The sequence below is a fragment of the Camponotus floridanus genome, unplaced genomic scaffold, assembly GCF_003227725.1.
Source record: "Camponotus floridanus strain SB8 unplaced genomic scaffold, Cflo_v7.5 scaffold5, whole genome shotgun sequence".
In the NCBI taxonomy this organism is placed as follows: domain Eukaryota; kingdom Metazoa; phylum Arthropoda; class Insecta; order Hymenoptera; family Formicidae; genus Camponotus; species Camponotus floridanus.
This window is the reverse complement of record NW_020229658.1, coordinates 367709-390106: the sequence shown is the minus strand read 5'-3', so window position 1 is coordinate 390106 and position 22398 is coordinate 367709. Positions and strand designations below refer to the sequence as shown.

Below are 22398 nucleotides of genomic sequence, written 5' to 3'. Positions count from 1 at the left end.
AAAAGATCTAGATATTTTTGCATCACAAGTTTGATATAAGTTTTCCAAGATCAGAGAGCCCACTTTTCTCGATCTCCACACAATACGTTATCGTGTTTCACCGATGCATCTCAGCGTTACAACTTCAATAAGCGATTGAACGGTGTGTCGCTTGCGAAAGAGAGTCGGGGGGAGTCTTGCCGGGGCGCCGAGTCGGCGATGCGAGTAATACAATCGAAAACGGGAGAAAGGAGAGAGGAAAGAAGAGAAGGGGGTCATGCAAATTCATGCTCGGTCCAATTTTTCCTCCCCTCCTTATCGCACCTCTCCGGAGGGTGATCTCGATCGGATGGACTTTGGCACGAGGCAGATTACTGTTCCTTAACTGTCGTGTAAACATCGCGCATAAATCATCGTCATTTTCTCGGTCGGACCCGGCCGGAAGTGGTGCCTCCGACGATGGAGGTCATCAGTTAGATGGTTTCGACAGGACAGGAGGATGGAAACGCCGGCCGGTTGAACGATGGTTCAAGGCAAAGCGATCGCGTTACATCGCCGCTGTCTCGCCCAGGCACGTCCGCGCGCTCCCTTCCTCTATTTCCCTTTGCTTTGCTTTGCCCTACGTACCCTATCTGCCTACGGGTCGCGGCGCGAGCAGATCGCATGCGGGTGCATGTGCCGCTTGGATGTAACGCTTGCGCAGTCGTCGAGCATCGCACCAGACAGCTCGCCGCGACGGGTGCATCTCGACGCGGCAGTCCGCGGTCGTCTTCTAAGGCGGGCTCATTTAGAGTCGCTCCAGCATCCGGCATCAACGCGCGGCAAACGCTTCCCTTCGATCGGACTCGGCGTCGATCCGCGTTTCCTCCCGCTCCTCGTCTTTCTTTGCCCGACCTTCCCCTCGATCCTACCTCCTCGAGAACCGGAGGGTAGTCCCGGTGGCGGAGTCGGATGGACTCTGGCGCACGTGCGGCTGGACCACGCGTGTTTCCCAACTTCCGCGTTTCTCCAAATCAATGCTGAGAGCTCTCTCGTTTTATGGATAACCTGACCGTCCAGGAAGTCGCTTACCAGACGGTTCGTTGCTTCCGACGATAAAGCGGTAGCTCCGTCGAATCTCTCGTGTTTGCAGATCGGACCTCTCGTCGGCGAGGCCTAGGAAAGGCTAGAGAAGCTAGTCGAGTGAAACGAGGCGACGTCCGCCGCCTCGCGACCCGGGAAGGTCGCGTAGGCGTCGTGGTTGGGCGTCGGGGTCGTCGACACGACGGCGAGCGCGCCGAGGAGGAGAACGAGGAGGAGGAAGAGGAGAAGGAGGTGGTCGACGACGGAGGAGGCCACGGTACGCCGCGTTAACGTTTCGGCTAATGGTCGAAACGTCGATCCGTCACTTTACGCTCAAGTTCCCGATGCTGCAGCCACCGTCTCCCCTCCTGGAGATGGCGTCCCTGCGTTTACCGGACTCGGACGAGTTCGACGTTGACACGCGACGCAGGAGCAACAACGTGCCGGTTACGACGGCGGTCGCGCCACCGGCTACCGGCACCCTGCACCCGCGGAACGATCTCGGCGATTACCTCAACAACCTGATCACGGAGGCGATCGCGACGACGAGTCCACGGGCGACCATGGACGATCACCAGGTCGGGCTGTTCAACGCCAGCGAGATCGCGAATCAGTCGGCGATCGACGATGTACACGCGTCCGATCGGCTGTACAGGCACAGCATGGCCATGTCGGCGGTCTACTGCGTGGCGTACGTGGTCGTCTTCGTGGTCGGCCTGATCGGCAACAGTTTCGTCATCGCCGTCGTGTACCGGTCACCCCGCATGCGGACCGTCACGAATTTTTTCATCGTCAATCTCGCGGTGGCCGATGTGCTCGTGATCGTTTTCTGCCTGCCGGCCACGCTCATGAGCAACATCTTTGTCCGTAAGTACCGATAATCCGTTCCTCTTAGGATATAATTTAGTAATTTATTAATTTAGTATATATAATATGGTAATTATTAATTAACCTTTTAGTAATCTATAATTTAGTAATTTATTAATTAACCTTTTAGTCATTTATAATTTATTTATATGGAGCGATATAAGAAGATCGAAATAGATCGATAGAACGTTTCTTGGATATCGTTCACCGCTATTCCGCATCGGATTTTTCAATATGTTTACTATTGCATTATTTATTACGTTTATTAATAACGTCGAAATCTAACCATTGTGGATTTATCATAACTTATGAATCATTCTTTATCCTTACGCGAGGAATGTTCCTTGGAGCATAACGAAAATATTTATGAGTTCCCCTCCAGTGCCAAGTACTCCATTTTAAGAGGATAGAGTCTCAAGGGCAATTAAGTTGTCATCACGATGTATAATCCGTACATTTTGATTCAATGTCGCAGCCTCCCTTTCGAGCGAAGGGGCTGATCTCGAGTCGGGGGGGGAAAGTGGTGTATTCCCTTCGTATTATCGAATCGATCCCTTTGCGTCTCCCTCCTCTCTCGTTCTTTCTCTCGGCTGTTATTCGCACTCGAGGCAGAGCTATCCAATTCTGGAGAACCGGATTATTCTTAGATAATAGCGAGGGATAATAGAGAGAAGGAGAGAGAAGGACAAAGTGTTATGAGACGAGGCACACGAAAAACGGACAAATTACGTGCAAATTTAGACATCATGTTTGAGTGATATCGACGATGTAGCGAAGAATAAAGTATACGGCCAAGTTACGAGGTAGCGCAAATAGAAGACGGACTTACGGTACGAATTGCAATTTGCGCAAACAAACGGGTTATATTTGCATTTCCATGAACAGAATCACGCGCCTGGCGCACGAAAGAAGAAAAACAGACGCCTAGAGCCACTCTTTAGAAAATCAACGAATCGTAACCGGTGTAATTCCATCTGCGGTGAAAATTATGTAATAAATAATAACTTGTACGCGTTGCCAGCTCGATCACGAGTTTGCAATTACGAGGACTTTCAATTAATTCGCATTGTAATTGTACCGTGAGAATTATGAGAATTAACTCCTTTTACACACTTTGAATGATGAACTAGGCTGTAAACAATTATTGGAATTAATTTCATATTAATTATACACATGTAAATAATATTCGACTAAATTGTAACTTCAATTAGCAATACGTTGTTAAATTTTAATACTAATTTTAAATGGGATATGATGGAATTTATGTAAATTGTTTTCCAAATTGTAAGATTGAAACAAAATTTAAAATATTGAAAAAATGTGGTCGGCAAACTATTGATTAAAAAGTAACGAATAATTTGGAGGGAGAGAGAATGCGTGAAAAAGAGAGGAGAGAAGAGAAGAAGAGAATTCGATATATTGATACTATCAAATATATGTATAATATGTATAATTAATATATATAATATTATTATTAATTAATATATATAATTTATAATTATATATAATTAATAATATATAATTTAATATATAATATAATTTATTTTTTACTATTACTTTTAATACTATTTTTTGGTTTCGTAAATCGAAACTTTCCAGAATTTATCATTATTTTGTATTCTCAAATTTTTACGCGAAATTATTTGCACGAGATTATCTTATAAAATTCCTCCGTTATCTTATAGTTTATATATATAAGTATGTATTTAAAAGAATGAATACATTTGCAATTTTAATTTCTACCATTGTCGCGCAAAGTAAATGCGTTATACGTGCAACCAATCGTGTAGAGAATGCTCTTATGCCTTTGCCAGACTTATTCATATATTATATTTGCCTGTTCCCAGGGGAAAAATTATAATTGTATATATGTTATATACATTATTTTATAATTTTTTATATAATATATATTAATATTATAATATATTATAATATAATATTTAATATTATTAAATATATAAATACATTATATATTTATTTATTTATTATATATTTATATATATTTATTATTATATATATTAATTATATATATATTTATACATATTTATTATTATTTATTTATTGAAAATTTGTAATTTTAACGGTTTTGTCGCTGCTGTAATACATTTTTCACAACAATTCGCGCGAGTTAAACGTACAGGTATACTTATTGTCAGCCACGCGCAGTACGCTACATTTCCATAATTACAATAGCAAGGCGCACGATTCTGAGACGCGCGATCTCGTAACCCCGGGTGTCGTAAAAGGCGTGTGTTTACGGTCACATTTCGTTTCGCTTCCTGTTGGCGATTGCGTTTTATCGGCAGTTATCGGGAATGCGTTATCAGGCCTGCACCGGGAGATTTCTCGATCTATTTCCGCGCTAGCGCTAGGGACGTCCGATTAATTCGCGATCAGAGGGCCTTGAGGTTTATCGCCGGCGTGGCAACGACTTTCTTTGATAAACGATCGATTTGGTTCCACGCTCGATGCGTTCGACCTTGAGACGCACATCAGACGTTTCTGCTGTGACACTTGGATATTATCTTCATCAGCAGAAGAAGCAGCTTCGCGTTAAATTTTCGTTACGTTGACGATCAACTGCCATGATGCTCAAGCATGTTATCTTTCTGTTCAGATGAATTTGCATAATACACAAAGAAGTTGATCGCTCAAATGTCTGATATGCCATCTGAGAATGCCATATTGCTGCGTTCTTTATATTGGATCGACGGATATGCAGGTCTGTCTAAATACCTCTGGAAGCGCGAATTCTGACGAAAGAGGAAGGAGCAGAATTTTTAATGCGTCGAGTTTTAACGCAGTGCTGTTTACTCGCTTTGCCCCATCAATCTTGGCCACGCGACTGAAAAGACGAGGACGCGTATGTTTTTTAAAAGATCAAAACTACATTCATCGGGACAAAAACTTGTTACGTTGCATTACATATGTATACGTCCAATGTTTATCTACGTGCCAGCCGAGAATGATGATTAGACACCGGTTTTCTTTGTAGAATTCTCAAGGAATTTCGTTCTATTGATTGGTATAGTCTACTTCTGCTGCTGCTCATCAATTATTTACGAGACGAAAAGTAGAATGTGATCGCGCGCATCAAAGTGTAGGTGACCGTGTTAATAGGTCGTTATCGATAAAGTCGATGCGAGGGGCGAGTTAAAGACTGCTAAAAGTCGCTCGTTGGTTTCTTCCGGAGACGACTCGTTGATGACGACTCTTTCTCTTTCTCCCCTTTTCCCTCTCGAGGAGCAATTTCATTTCTAAGTACCGCGTTTAATTTATGCTTCTTACGAAGAAGGAGGAGAAAATGATTTACGTGCACGATAGACGTACGTGTGTGCTTAAAAAATGTCTTTTTGTTAGGGAAAATTGCGCTTTTTAGCTACTCGAAATAGCGACAAAGAGTCGTGACATTTTCACCCCGAGAGTCCACTGAATTTCAAGGATTTATTAATAAGTGGGCCTAATTTTTGAATGCTCTAATGTACAGAATGTGATTTATAAATGCACGGCAATACATTTTTCCGAATATTCTTAAGCCATTTTTTTCTAGATCGATGGCTAGGGCGGGATGAATCCATGACATGGTCACCATGATTTCGCGTTTTAAATTAGACTTTCTTTTTATTTTTGGGTTATTTAAAATCTATTATACATGTTACACAAATCAATAATGTTTGCGACCTGAACTAAGAAAAGATACGAAATAGATTCGAAGCAATTCGAACGACGTCTGGTATTTTCCAACGAGCCAAGGACTCAATATTAAGGCGTGCCGTAACGTATGTTGAAACACAAGGCGGACGCTTCGAGAGCATTTTAAGCCCCTTTAATCTTCCATAACTCGGAACCTATGGTATGTACGATCCATGTTCAAATAACATTATTTTACTTGTTTTACTTTTTGTGTACATTTACCTCCTGAAATTCTACTACGCGTTTTATAAATTACTCTGCATACAGAAAGGAGTTAACGATGACGTTAATGACTGTTAATGATTCCTGACTGCTTGTTTCGAAATAAAGATAAAGGTTACAGCTCTTTCAAATATTTTTGTCGCCAACTGCGTATTATTTACACACTTGTCTATTTGTTACGCGAATATTTAAATACGACGTATTCTTATTTCACTCAAAAACACCTTTAAGATGTACATTTAGTGAACGTTTATGATACGTTTATGACATACATAAAATATTTATGTACATACGTTGACGTATACATGCGTGCGTTCTCATTCGCTTTGACATGGAAAGCGACAGCGATCTCGCGATTCTGAATTAAACGACACGATAAATCGAATTATTCGCATTCGGAGAGCATCCGACACGTAAACATAATCGTATACACTGATGGAAGTTTGCAGATTGGTGGAAAGTGAATAAAGTTGCTCCATCGAAAAAGTTGTAGCATTTTATTTCGACATGATTTTTTTCTTTCTTCTTCTGATTAATTCTATTGCAACGCTCATTAATTCTTTAATGACAATGCGGCCTATAACTATATTTAATTAAATTGTATTTAATAGAAATTATATTTTTGGGAAAACTTTCAATATTTTATGAAAATAATTATTTGAAAAATTGTATTTTTTTCATTTGATATTCATTAATATACTATGACTTTTAAGAGTTGTTTGGCTAATACATTGCCTTTTAGGAATTTGGGATACTATATATTTGTACTTTCATGAGGATGATAAGAATATACCCTTTTGCTGGCTGACTTTCACGAAAGAGAGTCTTGTTCTTGCAAATCGCTTTGGGCTCGTCCTAGGGCAGACATAAGTAAATTGGGTGCCACAACATTAATTTTGTAATGGAAGAGCCATTAATTATGCTTTGAGTCGTGGTAAAGAGGAATAGGAGGGAGGAGAGAGAGGGGGGAAGAGAGGGAGAGAGAGAGAGCGACAATTGTTTTAATAGGGTATTCCAAGCGGGCCGTTTTTCCAAGGTAGATGCAAAGTGACAAGTGTTTTCTTCGACATGCTCTTCGTTTCTTCTCTCTCTTTCTCTTTCTCTCTTAGACAGCCTCGAGTTACAAATTGTTCTAATAAAATGGCGATACAAAACTGTACCGTCGTTAATCAAGGCTCGCCTTCTTAGTGGTTGCCACCGGTGAAATGTTCTTCGGTCCCGGTGAACGGCCGCAACGTACGATTAGATTTAAGGTCCTTCGTTGGCGAATCGGTAAATCACGGTCATGGAAATTCATTGGCATAAATTTCATTCGTTTTCTGTGAAACGATATACAGTGACACTTCACGATGCTGCGAAAATCAATTATCGCTTTTTTGCATTTTTCCTCCTTCCCCTTCTAATCTACTCTCTTTTAATTCCCCAGTCATATTGATTAATCCTCAAGTATTGACGTACGAGATGTAACCATCAATTTTCGTGAAATCTTTGTAAAATTTAGATATGTCCGGGATAAAAAAATCCATAACAGAATCAAATATATAATAATTATTGTATAAAATATATCCATATGCTTTTCTATTCTTAATCCACCCCGTAAATTCCACATCTATATGCAGAAAAAATAATAAAAATAATTGAAAGATAATTAAAACGTTAACTTTCGTATATTTTTAAAAGATTAAAAAAATTTTTTTTTAAAATTGAAATTTGGAAAATAAAGAAAAAAGTATCCATATATAATTGTATATATTATATACAAATATATTGTATATTGTATATATTATACATGGATTAAATGTGAAATTTTTTTTTCAAATAGTATTGCAAGTATCGTTGATGCTTGCGCAGCCACTACACTCTCTATTCTTCTCATCCGAGATTATATCGTAAAACACCGTACCGAGTCCGGTTTTGTACGGTTGGCGACCACAAAGGGCGGAGAGGCATTTCGCGAATGTTGTCGGAGCGCGGCGTTCTAAATAGTCGTAGTGCCACATACATATATATATATCTATATATATATATATATACACACACGGAAATGCGGTAAACGGGTGTATCGAGTACGATGGTCATGTATGTGTGGTGCAGGGTGAACGCCCCGAAGTGACCGCCTCCCGCACCCTCCACCTGCACCCATCGGGACTCGCTCACCCCGAGCTCGGAAAGTAGAACTCGATGGCTCGCCGGCTTCCGATACGATTCTTTCTTTCGCACTCGACCCTTCCCCCAGACAATGTTTTCGCACCCTCTCCCTTTCTCTCTCGAGCAACGCACAACTATTAGCGACTTTTATTAGCGTATCACTTGAAGAAAATCCGCGTGACACGCTCTCGTTCGAAGCCTTCCGCACATGGAATGCTTAAGAAGCTACCCGCGATCGTGGAAACACTAAAAATAGATTATTTCAATTATGGATTTGTAAGGGAAAACGGGGTTACTTCAATTATATATGTATAAAGCAAAGAAAGAAAACGGAGACAGAAATCGAACTTTAAAAGTACGAAAAAATAGGTTACTCCACTCTTGAGTTTGCGAATATACGAAAGAAAAAAGAGGGTGGAAAATTTATAAAATTTTAAAATAATATAAATATAAATATAATATATTATTTATTAAAATAATATATTTATCTATATAATAAATCCTTATAAATTATAAATAAAATATAAATCTTAAAAATAATATATATATATATTGTAATCAATAATTGATTTTTTCATCAATTAATATAAAATCTATAAAAATAATCGTATAATATTATTTAAATCACGCACAAAGTTTTCTTCTTACAATATAATAAATAATGTAATTTAATTTTATGATATCAATTAATTAAAACGAACAATGATGATTAAAACGTTCCCACATATTTTAAATATAGATGATAAATCATATAAAATTTCACAAATTAATTATTTTAAATATTAAATTTTTCAATAATAGATATATGTCGGGACGTCAATGTTTCTTTTTAATAAAATATTATCATCTGTTTTTAAAATGAATGCATTTTTTTTTGTTCAATCAAAATAAAAATTTTAAATAAAATTTTTATAATATTGCGATTTAAACAAGAGAAAAGCATATATAATATTTATAGACAATTTATAGACAGATTATTTTTATCTTAGTATTTTTGAATATACGTATATTTCACATAACTGCTAAATTGAAAGATGCTTATTTCAAATAATTATTTCAAAAATAGCAAATACAATAAATATTGGCGATCGAAAATAGACTGACAATAATATAATTAGTTTATCCACAGTAATTATAAAGTTTTTTTACACTTTCGTTTCGATACACTTACAGTATTTGCGGGAGAAATACATTTCGACAACAAAATTGTTTTACTGATAATTCGATTAATATCAGGTGCTACTGTGACACTGTGTTATCGATTAAAGCATAGTTTCTAAAGTTTCTCGATCGTCGACCAACTTTATTTGCTTATTTACCAGACATTTTCTCGCTGTTTGCAGACCTCATTGTCGCTATGCGCGATTGTCTATTTCTCCAGTCTATGATGTAACTGTTAGCTATATTTGTCGATAGAGTGCACATGAAAAGTTCTATATGTAAGTTTAAATTATATCAAGTACTCACATTTGTATCTGCACGATAGAGCGCATACTAGAGAGAATAAAATTAGCTTGACGTAAGTTATACTATTAATAAATCGAGCGAGGCTATAAAGTTGAATCGCGAGGAAAATTTATATTCGACATGTACAAAATCTGTTATTCCCATAACTTTCATCGGTTCGTCTATTTTTAAACGATATAACGTCAATTTTCATTATATATATTTTATATTTATATATATTTTATATTGTTAATAAATCAAATTATAAAATTAGATTGAGATATTTATTGCACAAACATCTTCATCGACATTTTCATTATAGACTCGTCTGGCTTCTAAACGAGTTAAAATTAATTTTCCGTAGAAACTATTCAATAAATCGAGATTCGTGCAAGGGGAGATATTGAATTGAGATAAAGAAGAGAATTCGCTGTACGAAATATAATTATTATTCTCATTTTTTATTTCTCCGTTGTGTTAATTAATTTGAATATTAATTTAACATTTATATATATTTGTTTAACAAGAACGATTATGTATCAGAATGGACAAAAAAAATTGATTTTATATATTGTTTCTTTTTCTATTTTTTTCTCTTACTCGCGCAAAAAGAAGTCGCGATCTTAGTGCAATTTCCGGCTGAGTGAGTGCAGTTTCGTAAGAAATGAAAAATAACGTCACGATGTTTCTTCAGCTGGAATACATAGATCCGACGTGTACACAACTGGTTTCATCTTATAATCGAATGTGCGAGCAACGAATGTCGCCATCAAGACGCGATATAATTACAGACGCGCTATTAAGCGGACAATACGCAATGTCACGTTGACATAAAACACATCTGAGGCTAATATGGCGCCTCGTGCGATTCGACATATGTTCTCGATAGAGCGAGGAATACATTATAGATGGAAATTTTTAAGTCGACTTTATTGAATTTCGTACAATATAAATTTGCAACGCCTTTTTTCGCATGTCAATTGTATACATTTGCGGTTGCGTGTTGTCGGATTCGTCATCTTGCATCTTGTAAAATATAATTGCGAAATATCTCGATTGTAATTTTAAAGACAGATTTTTGAAAGAATTTAAAATTCCGATTTGTCCTTAATTTGAAATGTTAAAATATTAATACATTTCGCAGGCGAAATTGGAAACGACAGACTCGTCGCAAAATGAGATTTAGGTCAATTTGACTTTTAATAAATGTTAGAAACATTTTCTTATATTTTTTCAAATTTTTATATTTTTTAAATTCAAAATTTGGTTACTAAATCTAAATAATAAAATTTATATTTTGAGAGCACACACTTAAAGATAATTGAATTAAATTTTGTAAGAAAAATCATTTATCGTGCCATATGCAATGTTCGACTAAATTTTCTGTAAAGGAAACTCGAATTCAGCGAAGAATCTGACTTTAAAATTAAGATTAGAAACTTTCTGAGAGATCCTGTATATCTTTTGAGACACTTTATATACGTCGAGTTATATAAATGGAGTCGATAATCTCATGTGTACACGATACCATGAAATAGATTACATAAAAGAGAGAAAGAGAAATCATCTCGACTGTATGTAAATTATTTGTATAACTTGCAGATTTACCATTCCATGCAAGCCACAATATATGCAAACTCGTAAATTCGCACTTCAATGTTGGAAAATTGGAAAGAAGCCGATCTCGGTGTAGCTCGTGCCAAAATTATATAAAGTTAGACAAGAGCGAGCTTCGGTCGGTTCTAGAAAACTCATCTGTTAATCCTTCACTGCTAATTCTACAGCGCGATATAAAGTACAGCGGAGCTCCACGATAATACTCTCTTTAATCTTACGAGAATCCAAGGATCCGGGGAAGTTAATTCGAGAAAGCAAGCCGGCTCAAGGCGGTCCTTAAGAAGAAGGATCTCGCGCAGGAACAATTTTTCGTTCTCTTCCGGACGATGTGTCTATCCCTCGAATTACAGCCGGTCCGATCGGACCGCGTGTCCTGTCCTTTTGAATTCATCTTGCGTATGTCCATCGCTTCGTAGAATTTCAAAAGCGCAGCACACCGATAACCCGACCCAAACCGACATCCGTATAACCTGTATTCGTGTCAAGGCAAGAGAGGGGCCAACACTCTCGCCTGGCCTACATCGGCCGATCAAACTCCAACCCCCTCGGCTTCGACCCCGTTAGCGACTCATCGTTCCACCCTCTCCGACGTTTATTCTTTTCTACTTTGCGTATCGTACGCCGCGGTGCATCCAACGAATATGATTTTCGATTTTTCGCGAAACCATCACCATTTTCAAAGACGCGACCTTGTCTTTTAAAATAATAGAGATTGCTTTACGAGAATTATTTTGTCGATTAATTTGGCACGATCGGTCGAGTTATCTCGGTCACTTTTTAATGATTTAATTCAACCAGAAATAATGCTCTTTTTAAATAATATTATGAAAATACTTTGAGAATTCCGACCTTCGAGTCGTATCACGTCACTTAAAGTTTATAGTTGCAAAATGATTATTTTCATGTATTCTATTTTATATTTAAAGTTAACTATATCGTTAGAAAATTAATTTATTAATTTTTATATGAATTTACTATTAATGTTTAAAATTTTAATTAAATTAAAATTAAAAATTAAAATTAAATTAATAAAGAATAATAAGACTTTCGTAATTAAATATTGTATCTATTGAGATATACACATACCTTTCAATTGTTGAAATTTAATGATTTTCAATTTCAATGAATACACAGATTCAATGTTAAAACAAATTAAAAATGCTTTACAAATTTAGTAAGAATAAACTTTTGAAAAAATTTATGTACAGAAATACTTTACAGGTTTTTAAATAGAATCTAATGTTAAAATTGAGTAATATAAAAGAATAGAATAAATAATTAATTACAATTTTTTTGCAATGTATTAAATTAATTATTTGCTTATACAATAATCTTATTAACTTTAATCTTGGTAATAAATTCCTTTTAAATTCTTTTGAAAGAAATATTATTACGTTTAAAATATGTTATTATACATTTTTATCTTGATTATAGCACATATACATTGCATCTTATATCAAAACTAAAAAATTATATTAAAATAGCTCACTTTAATCAAAACTTTAATCTAAATTTTTTTGAAAAAAATTATTGAGTGAGCATAAAGAACTTATATAATAATAATTCTTTTTCTATATTTCATTTTCGAGTTTTTTTTCATTAAACCATGTAATAATATCTCTTGGAATGAGACGTGTACACGAAAAGATGCTATTGGCCCGAAAAATAATCGAAAATAATTGCGTGTATTGAAAATGAAATTGTGCATCCATACTCGTGATGAGGAAGAGTTTGCGGTGCTTTTTATCGGACGAAAGATTTTCCGCGTGCGCCGCAACGGAAAAGTATATATGCGTGCGTATATCTACCAGAGTGGTATGTTTTGCGCCGGCAGACCTGCATCTGGGTGTGTTGGCACCGTGTGTCTACAGGTGAACTAACTAGGTCGGCGTCCCAGTTGACGGAGGGTTGGAACGGGTGGTGAAGGAGAGGGGTGATCGCCGGGCCGGCCGCGAGTTTACCTGAGGATGATTAGCCGGCGGCGTACCTTCTTTTGATGGAGTCTACAAACGGCGATATTTCAATTTACTCTCCCTCGCCTTTTTCTTCCCGGACGTGTTTGCCCATGATTCTCCCATCATTCTCAAACGTCATCTCGAATCATTTGAATTATCTCGAAAAAAAAAAAATATATATATATATATATATATATATATATATATATATATTTTTCTTGAACCTCGAATGCGTTTATTTTTATTTAGCGAGAACTAGATCGGTCTTGAAGGAATTGTATCCTTCATTCTCGGGTTCCTTGAACTTTCGCGGTGGAAAGCCGCGGACGATCGAACAGGTGACTCGTCGCAAGTGAACCTGGTCAGATACAGAGACATGGCCCAGTTTAGACTTGGTCTGTCCAAGGTCGTGCCACGCGAAAAGATAATTACGTATTTGGGTCACAGACGAGCGGATATCTGCACGGTTTGTGGTCTCGATAGTACAGACAGGTACAGGTGCACGTGTATACGTAGCAGTCTATTAATTTTTATTGTCTAACGTATATATCCGCACTCGAAACGTTCTCGCCGACGTAAAGCAAAGTTACCGCGTTAGCACTTATTTCGTCCTGGACACCACATATGTATGTATGTACAATATTTCATGCGATAATCATCGTTACGAATAATAAATTTACTCGACCTTTCCTACCTTTAATCGCGTGGGAAAATCTATTTCTCTTTTTAAGAATTGAAATAATGCGTATTTAAATCCATGAAACCAATATATAGCACGATTCACACTGTATCATCGTAACTGACAGTTGACAGGTGTAATCCGCACGTCGTATTACGGCCAAGTGCTTTAATAAGATTTTCGAGAGCGTGGGCTGAAGAGAGCGAGTTTCTCGTAAAAAGGCCAAACATTTCAAAGAACTTTAATAACTCCCTATCTTCATTTAAAAGTTGTCCCATTGAAGAGGATAGAGTTTTACAGAGAGAGAGAGAGAAAGAGATGAGTTACTACAATAACATATATGTATATCGTAGACTTGGATCGTTACGATGGGCGAAGCCGATGTCTTTCGCGCAATGGCTCTTTCTCTCGCTTTCTCCGTTGATAGTCTTTGGAGTTTCAGATCGAGATTTCGGGTTGCAATTTCGTGCAAGGTATTCCGTCGTGTTTTACGATCGTAAGCCGCAAATTTCCCGTCCCGCTCCGTCACGTCGAACGCGATCCGCCTTCTTCCACCGTATATTTTGGATGAAAGCACTAATTCACGTTCTACGAGAGAACCAAAGGCGCGGGTGGAGACGCATCCGGGTGCGCTTTGCCGACTTTCGCGCGGATGTCAGTCTTAGTGTCGTTCGAATGCCGTTGTTTCGACGACCGCAACTTGCGCGATACCGACTTTGCGGCAGCTATTATCCGAAAATTCATCGCGAGAGACGCGCTCGTGGATTTGTTGTGCTTGCCAAGGACGAACATAAATCAAGCCGGTACTGTAATCGCGATAGCGGCGCCGGTGGACTTCCCAATTGGGGAAGAATTTCGGAAGGAATTTTACGGATGTAACATGCGTAATGTAAATCGGTCAGTTTTTCTTATCACCAACTCACTACGCAATCAATAAATTATATAATTATATTTCGAGACCTTGAACGCGAGAAGACTATTTTAATTTCGGTCAAAAATTATTAGTTTCTCGAGAATTGAAAAAGAATAGATTTTTGGAAGGTTTAAAGTGACCTTCTTCTCTCGCTTTCTCGACAAATATTAGGGCTGAAAAATTTAAATTTATTATTTTTCAACACGTTAATGCAAGAAAGAGATAGGAACATAAGGAACGATTAGTGATATTAATAAAGCAATTGATTTATTCTCGTGTACCGATGTCATAAACAGAGACATGCACAATATAATAGATCTATCCGTTCGTGTATTGTCGTGAGATTATAGCCGGCCGCTATAATCTTGATGAACTGTTTCAGTTACATAATAGACTATTCGATCAAGGATAAAGACCCGAGCCGTCCTCATCATCGAGGGCTAACTTTATACCAACTTTCTTTCGTGTCTAACAGCCGGGATAGAATCTTTTATTACCGATATCGCACGATAAGGATCGAGACAGCATTCTGTCTTCGCGCATCTCCCTCGGGATTTTTTTCCAACCTCGGGATAGCGTGTTTGAAGCCACTTTGAAGCCTCGAAGAGGGTAGAGGCCAATGGGACACACCGCCAGCGCACACCTGTACAACGCCGGTATTCGGGTCATGCATCTCGGCCACTTGTACTAGGTCACTACCTCTCTCGTTCGCTTCGCATGCCCTATCCTTGTTCCCCCTATTTCCCTCCCCCACGCGAAATTCTGACTCGACGTATGCAGGTGGAGTGATTCGGCAGACTGTTTGTCTAAAAGAGAAATTCCTATTAATTAATTAAAAAAAATCGCACACGCGACACGCCTATGTGGTTCAACTGTAATTGATTCTGGGTTAGGAATAATAAACGCGTAGGAATTGGTGACCCGGCGATAAACCGAGAATAAGTGATACGGCATTGTAATCGAGGATGCGTGCACCTAGCGAAGGCCAGATTGGAGTTGGTTCGCAGCATGCGAGAGGTGAAGCGCGATGAAAAGCCCTAAAGTTGCACATTAAATGTATAGTCGGCGTCAGGATCATTTTCTGACATTAAGGACAGAGATAGAGATATTCAAAATTATATATTATATATTATAAATAATATTATAAATTATATATTAAATTCAATTAAATATTATATAATCAAACTAGAAAAAGATTATAGACAAAACGTGCAATTAGACTTTTACCAAAGATACACCGACGTTCTAGATTAAAAGGATTTATCCGAGGAAAAAGGGAGTAGAAAAGCACCGAAGATTAAAACATGCACATATTTGAAATCCGTCTAAATTGTAAAAACAATGCGGCCCAGTCCTCATGTATACAATAATCAGCTCTCGTAGTGATTTTCCGTCAATCACGCGTGAATACAACATTTTTTATTCAACATCGCGGACAGCCACTTCGTCGTTCACGTCACCCCGGAAAATATCGAGAAACTCTGGTGATGGAAAACTCGATTAACCCGGCTGAGCGATGCTACCGTTTTCCTATAGCACCTGGCATCGGCGGGCGAGAAGGGATCGCGTCGCGGTGCCGCGCCAGCGGGAGACCTTGAAGGTATTCGAAACCGGGGCAGTGTCCCGAGGAGAGGTCCCACGCAGTCGCAGTACGCGGCCGACGGGGCTATACAACACCGGGTTGTCCTACATAGAGGCTACCGCACCATCGAACCCGCGCGCTCGCGTATCTAGATCAGAGCCCTACGTTCGGATCCACCATCGAGAGAGCGCGAGCCTTCGTTCGTTATTCATGCATTTTTTTATAGATGCATCGCCCCTTGCTATGCCGTTATTTAATACCAACTGACTGTCGTCACTTTGAACGACTATACTTCAAACTTTTGAGTAGCTAAAATTGAATGCAATTATAACATCCCTTCCTCTTTCTCTTTCTTTTTTCGGCTAGAAAGAAAAATATTTTTGAAACGACAACTTTTTAAGCCTTTTTAAATTATTTTCGAATAGATTGTATTAATTAATTGACTAACAATAAGTTTTTTGTTTAGGTAATTTCAAAAGTTAAATGTTTATTAAATATTATTGGTTTCCTGTAGACATACAAATTTATTGATTAGCACCTTTTCGTCTACATCAATGATTCCTCGACAAGCGGTCCATCAAACTGCCGAGGATGCTTTCCGATATAATATATTATAATAAAATTCGTCAGCTGCATATAATAGCGACGAATCTGAATGGAATCATCTGAAAGTCCGATGATGTCCATTCGTTTCTTTCTTCCTGTCTCTCTCTTCCTGTTCTTATGCTTGCATTTCTCGATGTTATTTCTATGAGATTTCTATCGGAGAGTTTGCGAAATGCTTCAACAATTTAATATCAATCGACATAAGCTTTATATGATAGAGAAATTTTCAATATAGCATTATGTTAACGAAAGTACTTTAAATCAAAATACTTTTAATCAAGATACTCTTGATTTTCCAAAAATATTCAAGCGCCAAAAGTTCTTGAATAATTATAATGAAATAAATCTCTTTCCTCCGACATATTAAGGATATCTATCGTGTGTCCTATAAATACTATTATCCATTATTATGCTACTCTATATGAAAACATGTATAATAATATAATTCATCTCTTACACCTGTACGCGCGGCAATCCGATAACCACGTTGCAACTTGGGATAACAACTCCACGGCGCCATATCTTTTTGAGAGAAAAATTTCCTGAAGCATAATAAGCTAAAAAAACGATTTAAAAAAAAATTTAAAGAGATACGCGCCAAGTAAATTTATGATAAAAATACAACCCGAATTCTATTATAATCTGTTTGAGGAGAATTTTATCGTAAAATATCGTAAAAATGTATAAATGACACATGTAAAATTATATTCTTCATAATTTACTTAAAATCTAAATATTACTTTATAATAAAATACATTTTGAAACTCTGTTATAAAAAATAGAAGAAAGATATATCAGAAAATATGTATATATCTCTTTATTAAATAACGTTAAAAATTTAGGATATAAATTTGATCAAAGATTGTCATTGTATTGAATGTATAGTAGATTTAATCTTCTAAACTTTCTTGTGCAAATAGCTTTTTTAACAGGATAAAAATTTAAATCTGAAGAATTGGACCCCTCAAAACCAATATATCCATCAGAAAACGAAATAAAAATATAGAAAGTTTACTATAACAAATTGTATATGTAAAATTGAATTTGAAAAATAAATTTGCAATTTTAATTTACATGCAAATTAAAGAGTATTATTGCCTTAATTAACGTATAAACTTTTTAGATCGCATTATTATAGAAGAAAGAAGAATAATGTCAGAAACTAGTACCACAAACCAATTTCTTTACAGGCAAACATTTAAATTTCCATTCACGACATTCGATATATTATAAAGGCTTGTGTTTTTTAGCAAACAAAAAATAACATACTATTTTCTCATCCCAAATTCCATCAAAAAATTTAATATTCTGTATAAATATATTTTTCGACGAAATGGATACATGTAATAAATTTCACATTCACCATCATAGAAAAAAAATTAGAAACATTGTGCAATATGCGCGTATACACAAACATACATTGGATTGATGCGTAAAAATGTTATGAGATATAGAAAATAATGAAACGTAGATAAAAGAAATTTTCTCTCCATCCTTTATCTCTAAAATCAGGATTAGAAAATACAACAACAAGATAAGTAAGAAGAGAAGATTCAAATAAAATCAGATTTGTTCTGATAAAGTGTAGCATTCAGTTGACAGTTTATACGACAGGCGTGGAAAAAGAAAACGCACAAGTCCATGCAATTTAAAGAAATTTTCATCAAGGGAAAATTTATGTTATTTTTCGTGAGATAAAGTATATTAAATTATTTACTGGATTTATTCGCGATTTATTTGTCTATTGGCTTTAACTCTTTTTTTTATACTTTTGGCTTCGGTCTCTTTTCTCTTTTTCATTCTTTTCCTATAACATCTTGCTTAATGAACTTTGGAAGAGATGAATTTGGTGTATAAGCTCAGATAGTACGTGTTTAACTCAATGTCTGATCTTGGCATTTTTTCTATCAGTAAACTTTTTTTTTACAAAAGAAGTTGATACAAGCAAGTTGCAATATTAATAACGGTTGCTTCAATCCTGTACGTCATGATATATATCTTTTTCCATACGTAAATTTTTATTTATTCTTATTTTTCATCTCTAATATATTTATTGAAAAATGCAGGTACAAATCAAATGCATTAAGTATACATTACATATTTATTATATTTTATCGCGATTACGATACTTACGATTACGAATAATTTTCTTTCAATCTTTTTCTCTCTCTCTCTCTCTTTCTCTCTATCTATCTATCTCTATATCGTTTTCTAAAAAATATATAGATATATGTTCGACTTTAAAAAATTCCCAAAATCTGAAAACGATTGTAAACTTTTGTCAAACGCGAAGCATCTCTTGCTGTCATTAAACATAATTTCCCTTATTAAGATCCAGAGTGCATATGATAGATGGTATGTGATAGATATATAGTATTCTCATTATCTTATACTTGTACAATTTTCTATGATAATAAATTTTCGATAATAGTTTCCATGTCCACCGCAATACTCGTCATTTAAGGTAATAGTACTACGATGGAGCCTGTCCCAGATATTATCGCGACATACGAAAACAAAGTCGTATACATACACACGTGCAGTTGAGTCGATCTAAGAACTCCTGATTGTCACGCAACACATTAATTTACTCTGGTTTCTTCGCTCGTCCCTTTCTCACCTTTGCTCGCTCAAGTAGGACGCGGCAAAGTGTATTTTCTAGTGACCTAATCTGTTTGAAAGTTCCCTCTAGAGGAATCGATAAGATAAGCGGACGTTGCCTGACACGGCGTGAATCAATCTCTGTGATTTTTCCGGTTCGGAAAAGGTAACTCTCGGACTCAGGATATGCTGATATCGTGCTTCGACGAGGTCACGGCTTCTTGAATTTACACGGTTGATGTCGCGAAAATTGACTACCGTCGCAGTCAACGTGATAGCCAAAATGCAGATACGAAAATACTTTCGTCCTGTAACAAAGTTTAATAAACAAAACGTATCAATAGGAGCAGGATATTCATACGCGCTAGCTTTCTTGGATTAAATTTATTTACTTTTAATTAATTATTTTTAATGATATGTACAAATACACACATGTATAATTTTATTTGTTAAAAATTATCCATCTGGAAATTTTTCTTGCAAATTTCATATAATATATTCGATACATTCTGTGATATGTATATTACACAGTTTTTGTTTTTAAACAAAACTCTTTTTGATATCAAAATTTTTGTATGAAAGAATAAATAATAAAGAAATAATTAAAAATAACTCTTTTATTATACAGTGCCAAACATTATTTTTTTAAATTACATATGTATATATAAAATTAATAAATAATATATGTATATAATTTTATTACGACACCCAAATTTCAACTTTATTTATTAACCGTTATTTTACAACCTTGCATAAAAAATTATCTTTATTATCGACGTATGATGTACCGTGAAATTAAAGAGCTTTAGACACATTACACGTACCATACACACATGCACTTATTTATTTATTATTTTTGCTATTTAAATAATCATGATGCTCAGCTCTCTCGTCATAATTATTCATAAACTGAAAAGCGCAATAAAATAGCTACAGTGTTTGACAGCTGTTTCACGAAAATATCGAAAAATTCCTCGTTTTTAATTATACAGCGTAGAGTAAAAATTCAATGACACACACATCTTTGTTATTGTATAAAAATTTTCGTTTCTAAATTTGTGTGCACTCTCTAAAATTTTAATAGTTTACTAAAATTAAAATCAAAGAGGAATTTTATATCATATATCTTGTCTGGAAAATAGTATCACAATTCAACATTTCCGCAGTAATCTGAATAGCGCTTGTCCTTTCACGCTTGTCAGTCTCACTTGAATTCTATCCGAAACAGAGTGAGACACGTGGAATTAATAAGAATTCTCCGGCCATTGTACCACCGATAACAATCTTTTTATAGCTTCATGCGTAACATTTATAGAGCCCCGACAGAAGTTGCTGGATAATTCACGCCCGAGGAATTTCGACGCGGAACTTTTACAACGAAATGTCTCTGGCAAACAGTAAAATCTAAGACGTTATCCGCACTCGGTGCGCAAGGTCTTATTGCAATGCGCTTCCGCTGCTTCCGACTATGTATATTTGACGGTGAAGGAGAAGGGAGATTTTTTGCCCGAGACTCGCTGTTCCGAATTGCGAAAATTTCAATCCTTCTCATTCTCTCTTCTCTTTTCGTTTTCAACGAAGCTTCACGTCAATGTATATATATATATATATATATATATATATATATTACACACACACATACACACGCATATATGAATTGTGCAATCAGTTTTTTCGCTTCCTTTCATTCTTATCGAGAAACGATGAATGCTTCTTTTCGCCGAGTTCGAATATTAGGCGAATCGAAGCCAGGCGTTTCATAAGTCCATGGTTCGACAACTCTACAAATTATGAAACCTCATATATCGTCTTCCAAGAAGCTGGATTTAACAGCATACAAGACAACATAAATTTGAGATCCGTGTCATTACAAGATACATAAATTTTAGAGCGAGATAGATGTACGCATTTCTATCATTTAACGGAGAACACTGAAGAGATAAAGCGTCCTCCGATAAATCATGAGGATTAAACAGAAATCAATACCTCAGATATAATATAATTATCTGTATATCAAAATCATTAATGTATATATATAATAATATCATTTTACATTATTTCAAGACATAATCAGAATTTTATACATCTGAACCTTAACGTTATTAAAATAAAAGAATTATGCTGTCTTTTAAATTGCGTTTTTAATAAAGTGCGTTCTTTTTGTCTGATTTTATTCGTGCTAAATTTTTTAAATTACACTCATATGTAATATCCTCTCGCGTATATTCGAGAGAGATGATCGAGAGAGAAATATTTCGGATCCGTTTCTACATGATGAAATGGAACGTAGAAGATAAATAGCCGAAGCGAGAAGCGAAATTGCGAAATTTACGCGACGCAGAGATGTCAACTGCTGATTCATGGCGCAGCAATTACACGATGTCCCTCCTGTACTTTTCTCTTATTCTCCCATCGATATAGGAAGGATTCCGATATGTCCGAGGACGTGTTGTGGCCCACGACACTGTCAGCGCGTATCCGAGCCCATAAGACGCGCTCTCATCTTTGGCGCTCTGTGGCAGCATCACGGCCTTTACGATTACTTCTTCGTGCAGTCTCGTAATCAACAAGGTATTCATGAATACCCTTTATATAATATTCCCGATTAGAACATATATTATAATGTTGAAGTTGTATAATCCAGAAAAGAATGCACAATAACCGAATTTTCAAGAAAATTTTATCTTTTGAAAAACTTAGTATTTATTTTAGAAAAGAATTATGGATAAATTTTGAGAATCCTGTGATTTAAACCTATTAGGCATCTACATCTAAGAAATATCTATTTAAAAAAGATGATTTGTCGATAGGACGATTATAACTTTTGTTAAACAAGTTTGCTGAAATCAATAAAAGTGTTTAAAAAGTATTCTAAATCTAATCTTTTAAAATGTAGTTTGGATTTCTGTTACACATAATTTAATAAGTTACCCTTCATATGATTTTCTCAAATGTAATATAAACTTTATTTTGGGAGAGAAGAAAAATCTTGAAAGAAGAATTCTCGATGACTCCGATCTTAAATTAA

General features: G+C 36.2%; 1 protein-coding gene across 1 annotated transcript in view; it reads left to right on the top strand.

Annotated features, from left to right (window-relative positions):
* Positions 1 to 275: 275 nt before the first annotated feature.
* LOC105254037 (neuropeptide SIFamide receptor) overlaps positions 276 to 22398 on the top strand; it is a 42278-nt gene continuing 20155 nt past the window's right edge. The window contains exon 1 of the mRNA XM_011262488.3: positions 276 to 1908. Coding sequence (XP_011260790.1) covers positions 1344 to 1908 — 565 coding nt within the window. The 5' untranslated portion in view covers positions 276 to 1343. The remainder of the gene's footprint in view (positions 1909 to 22398) is intronic.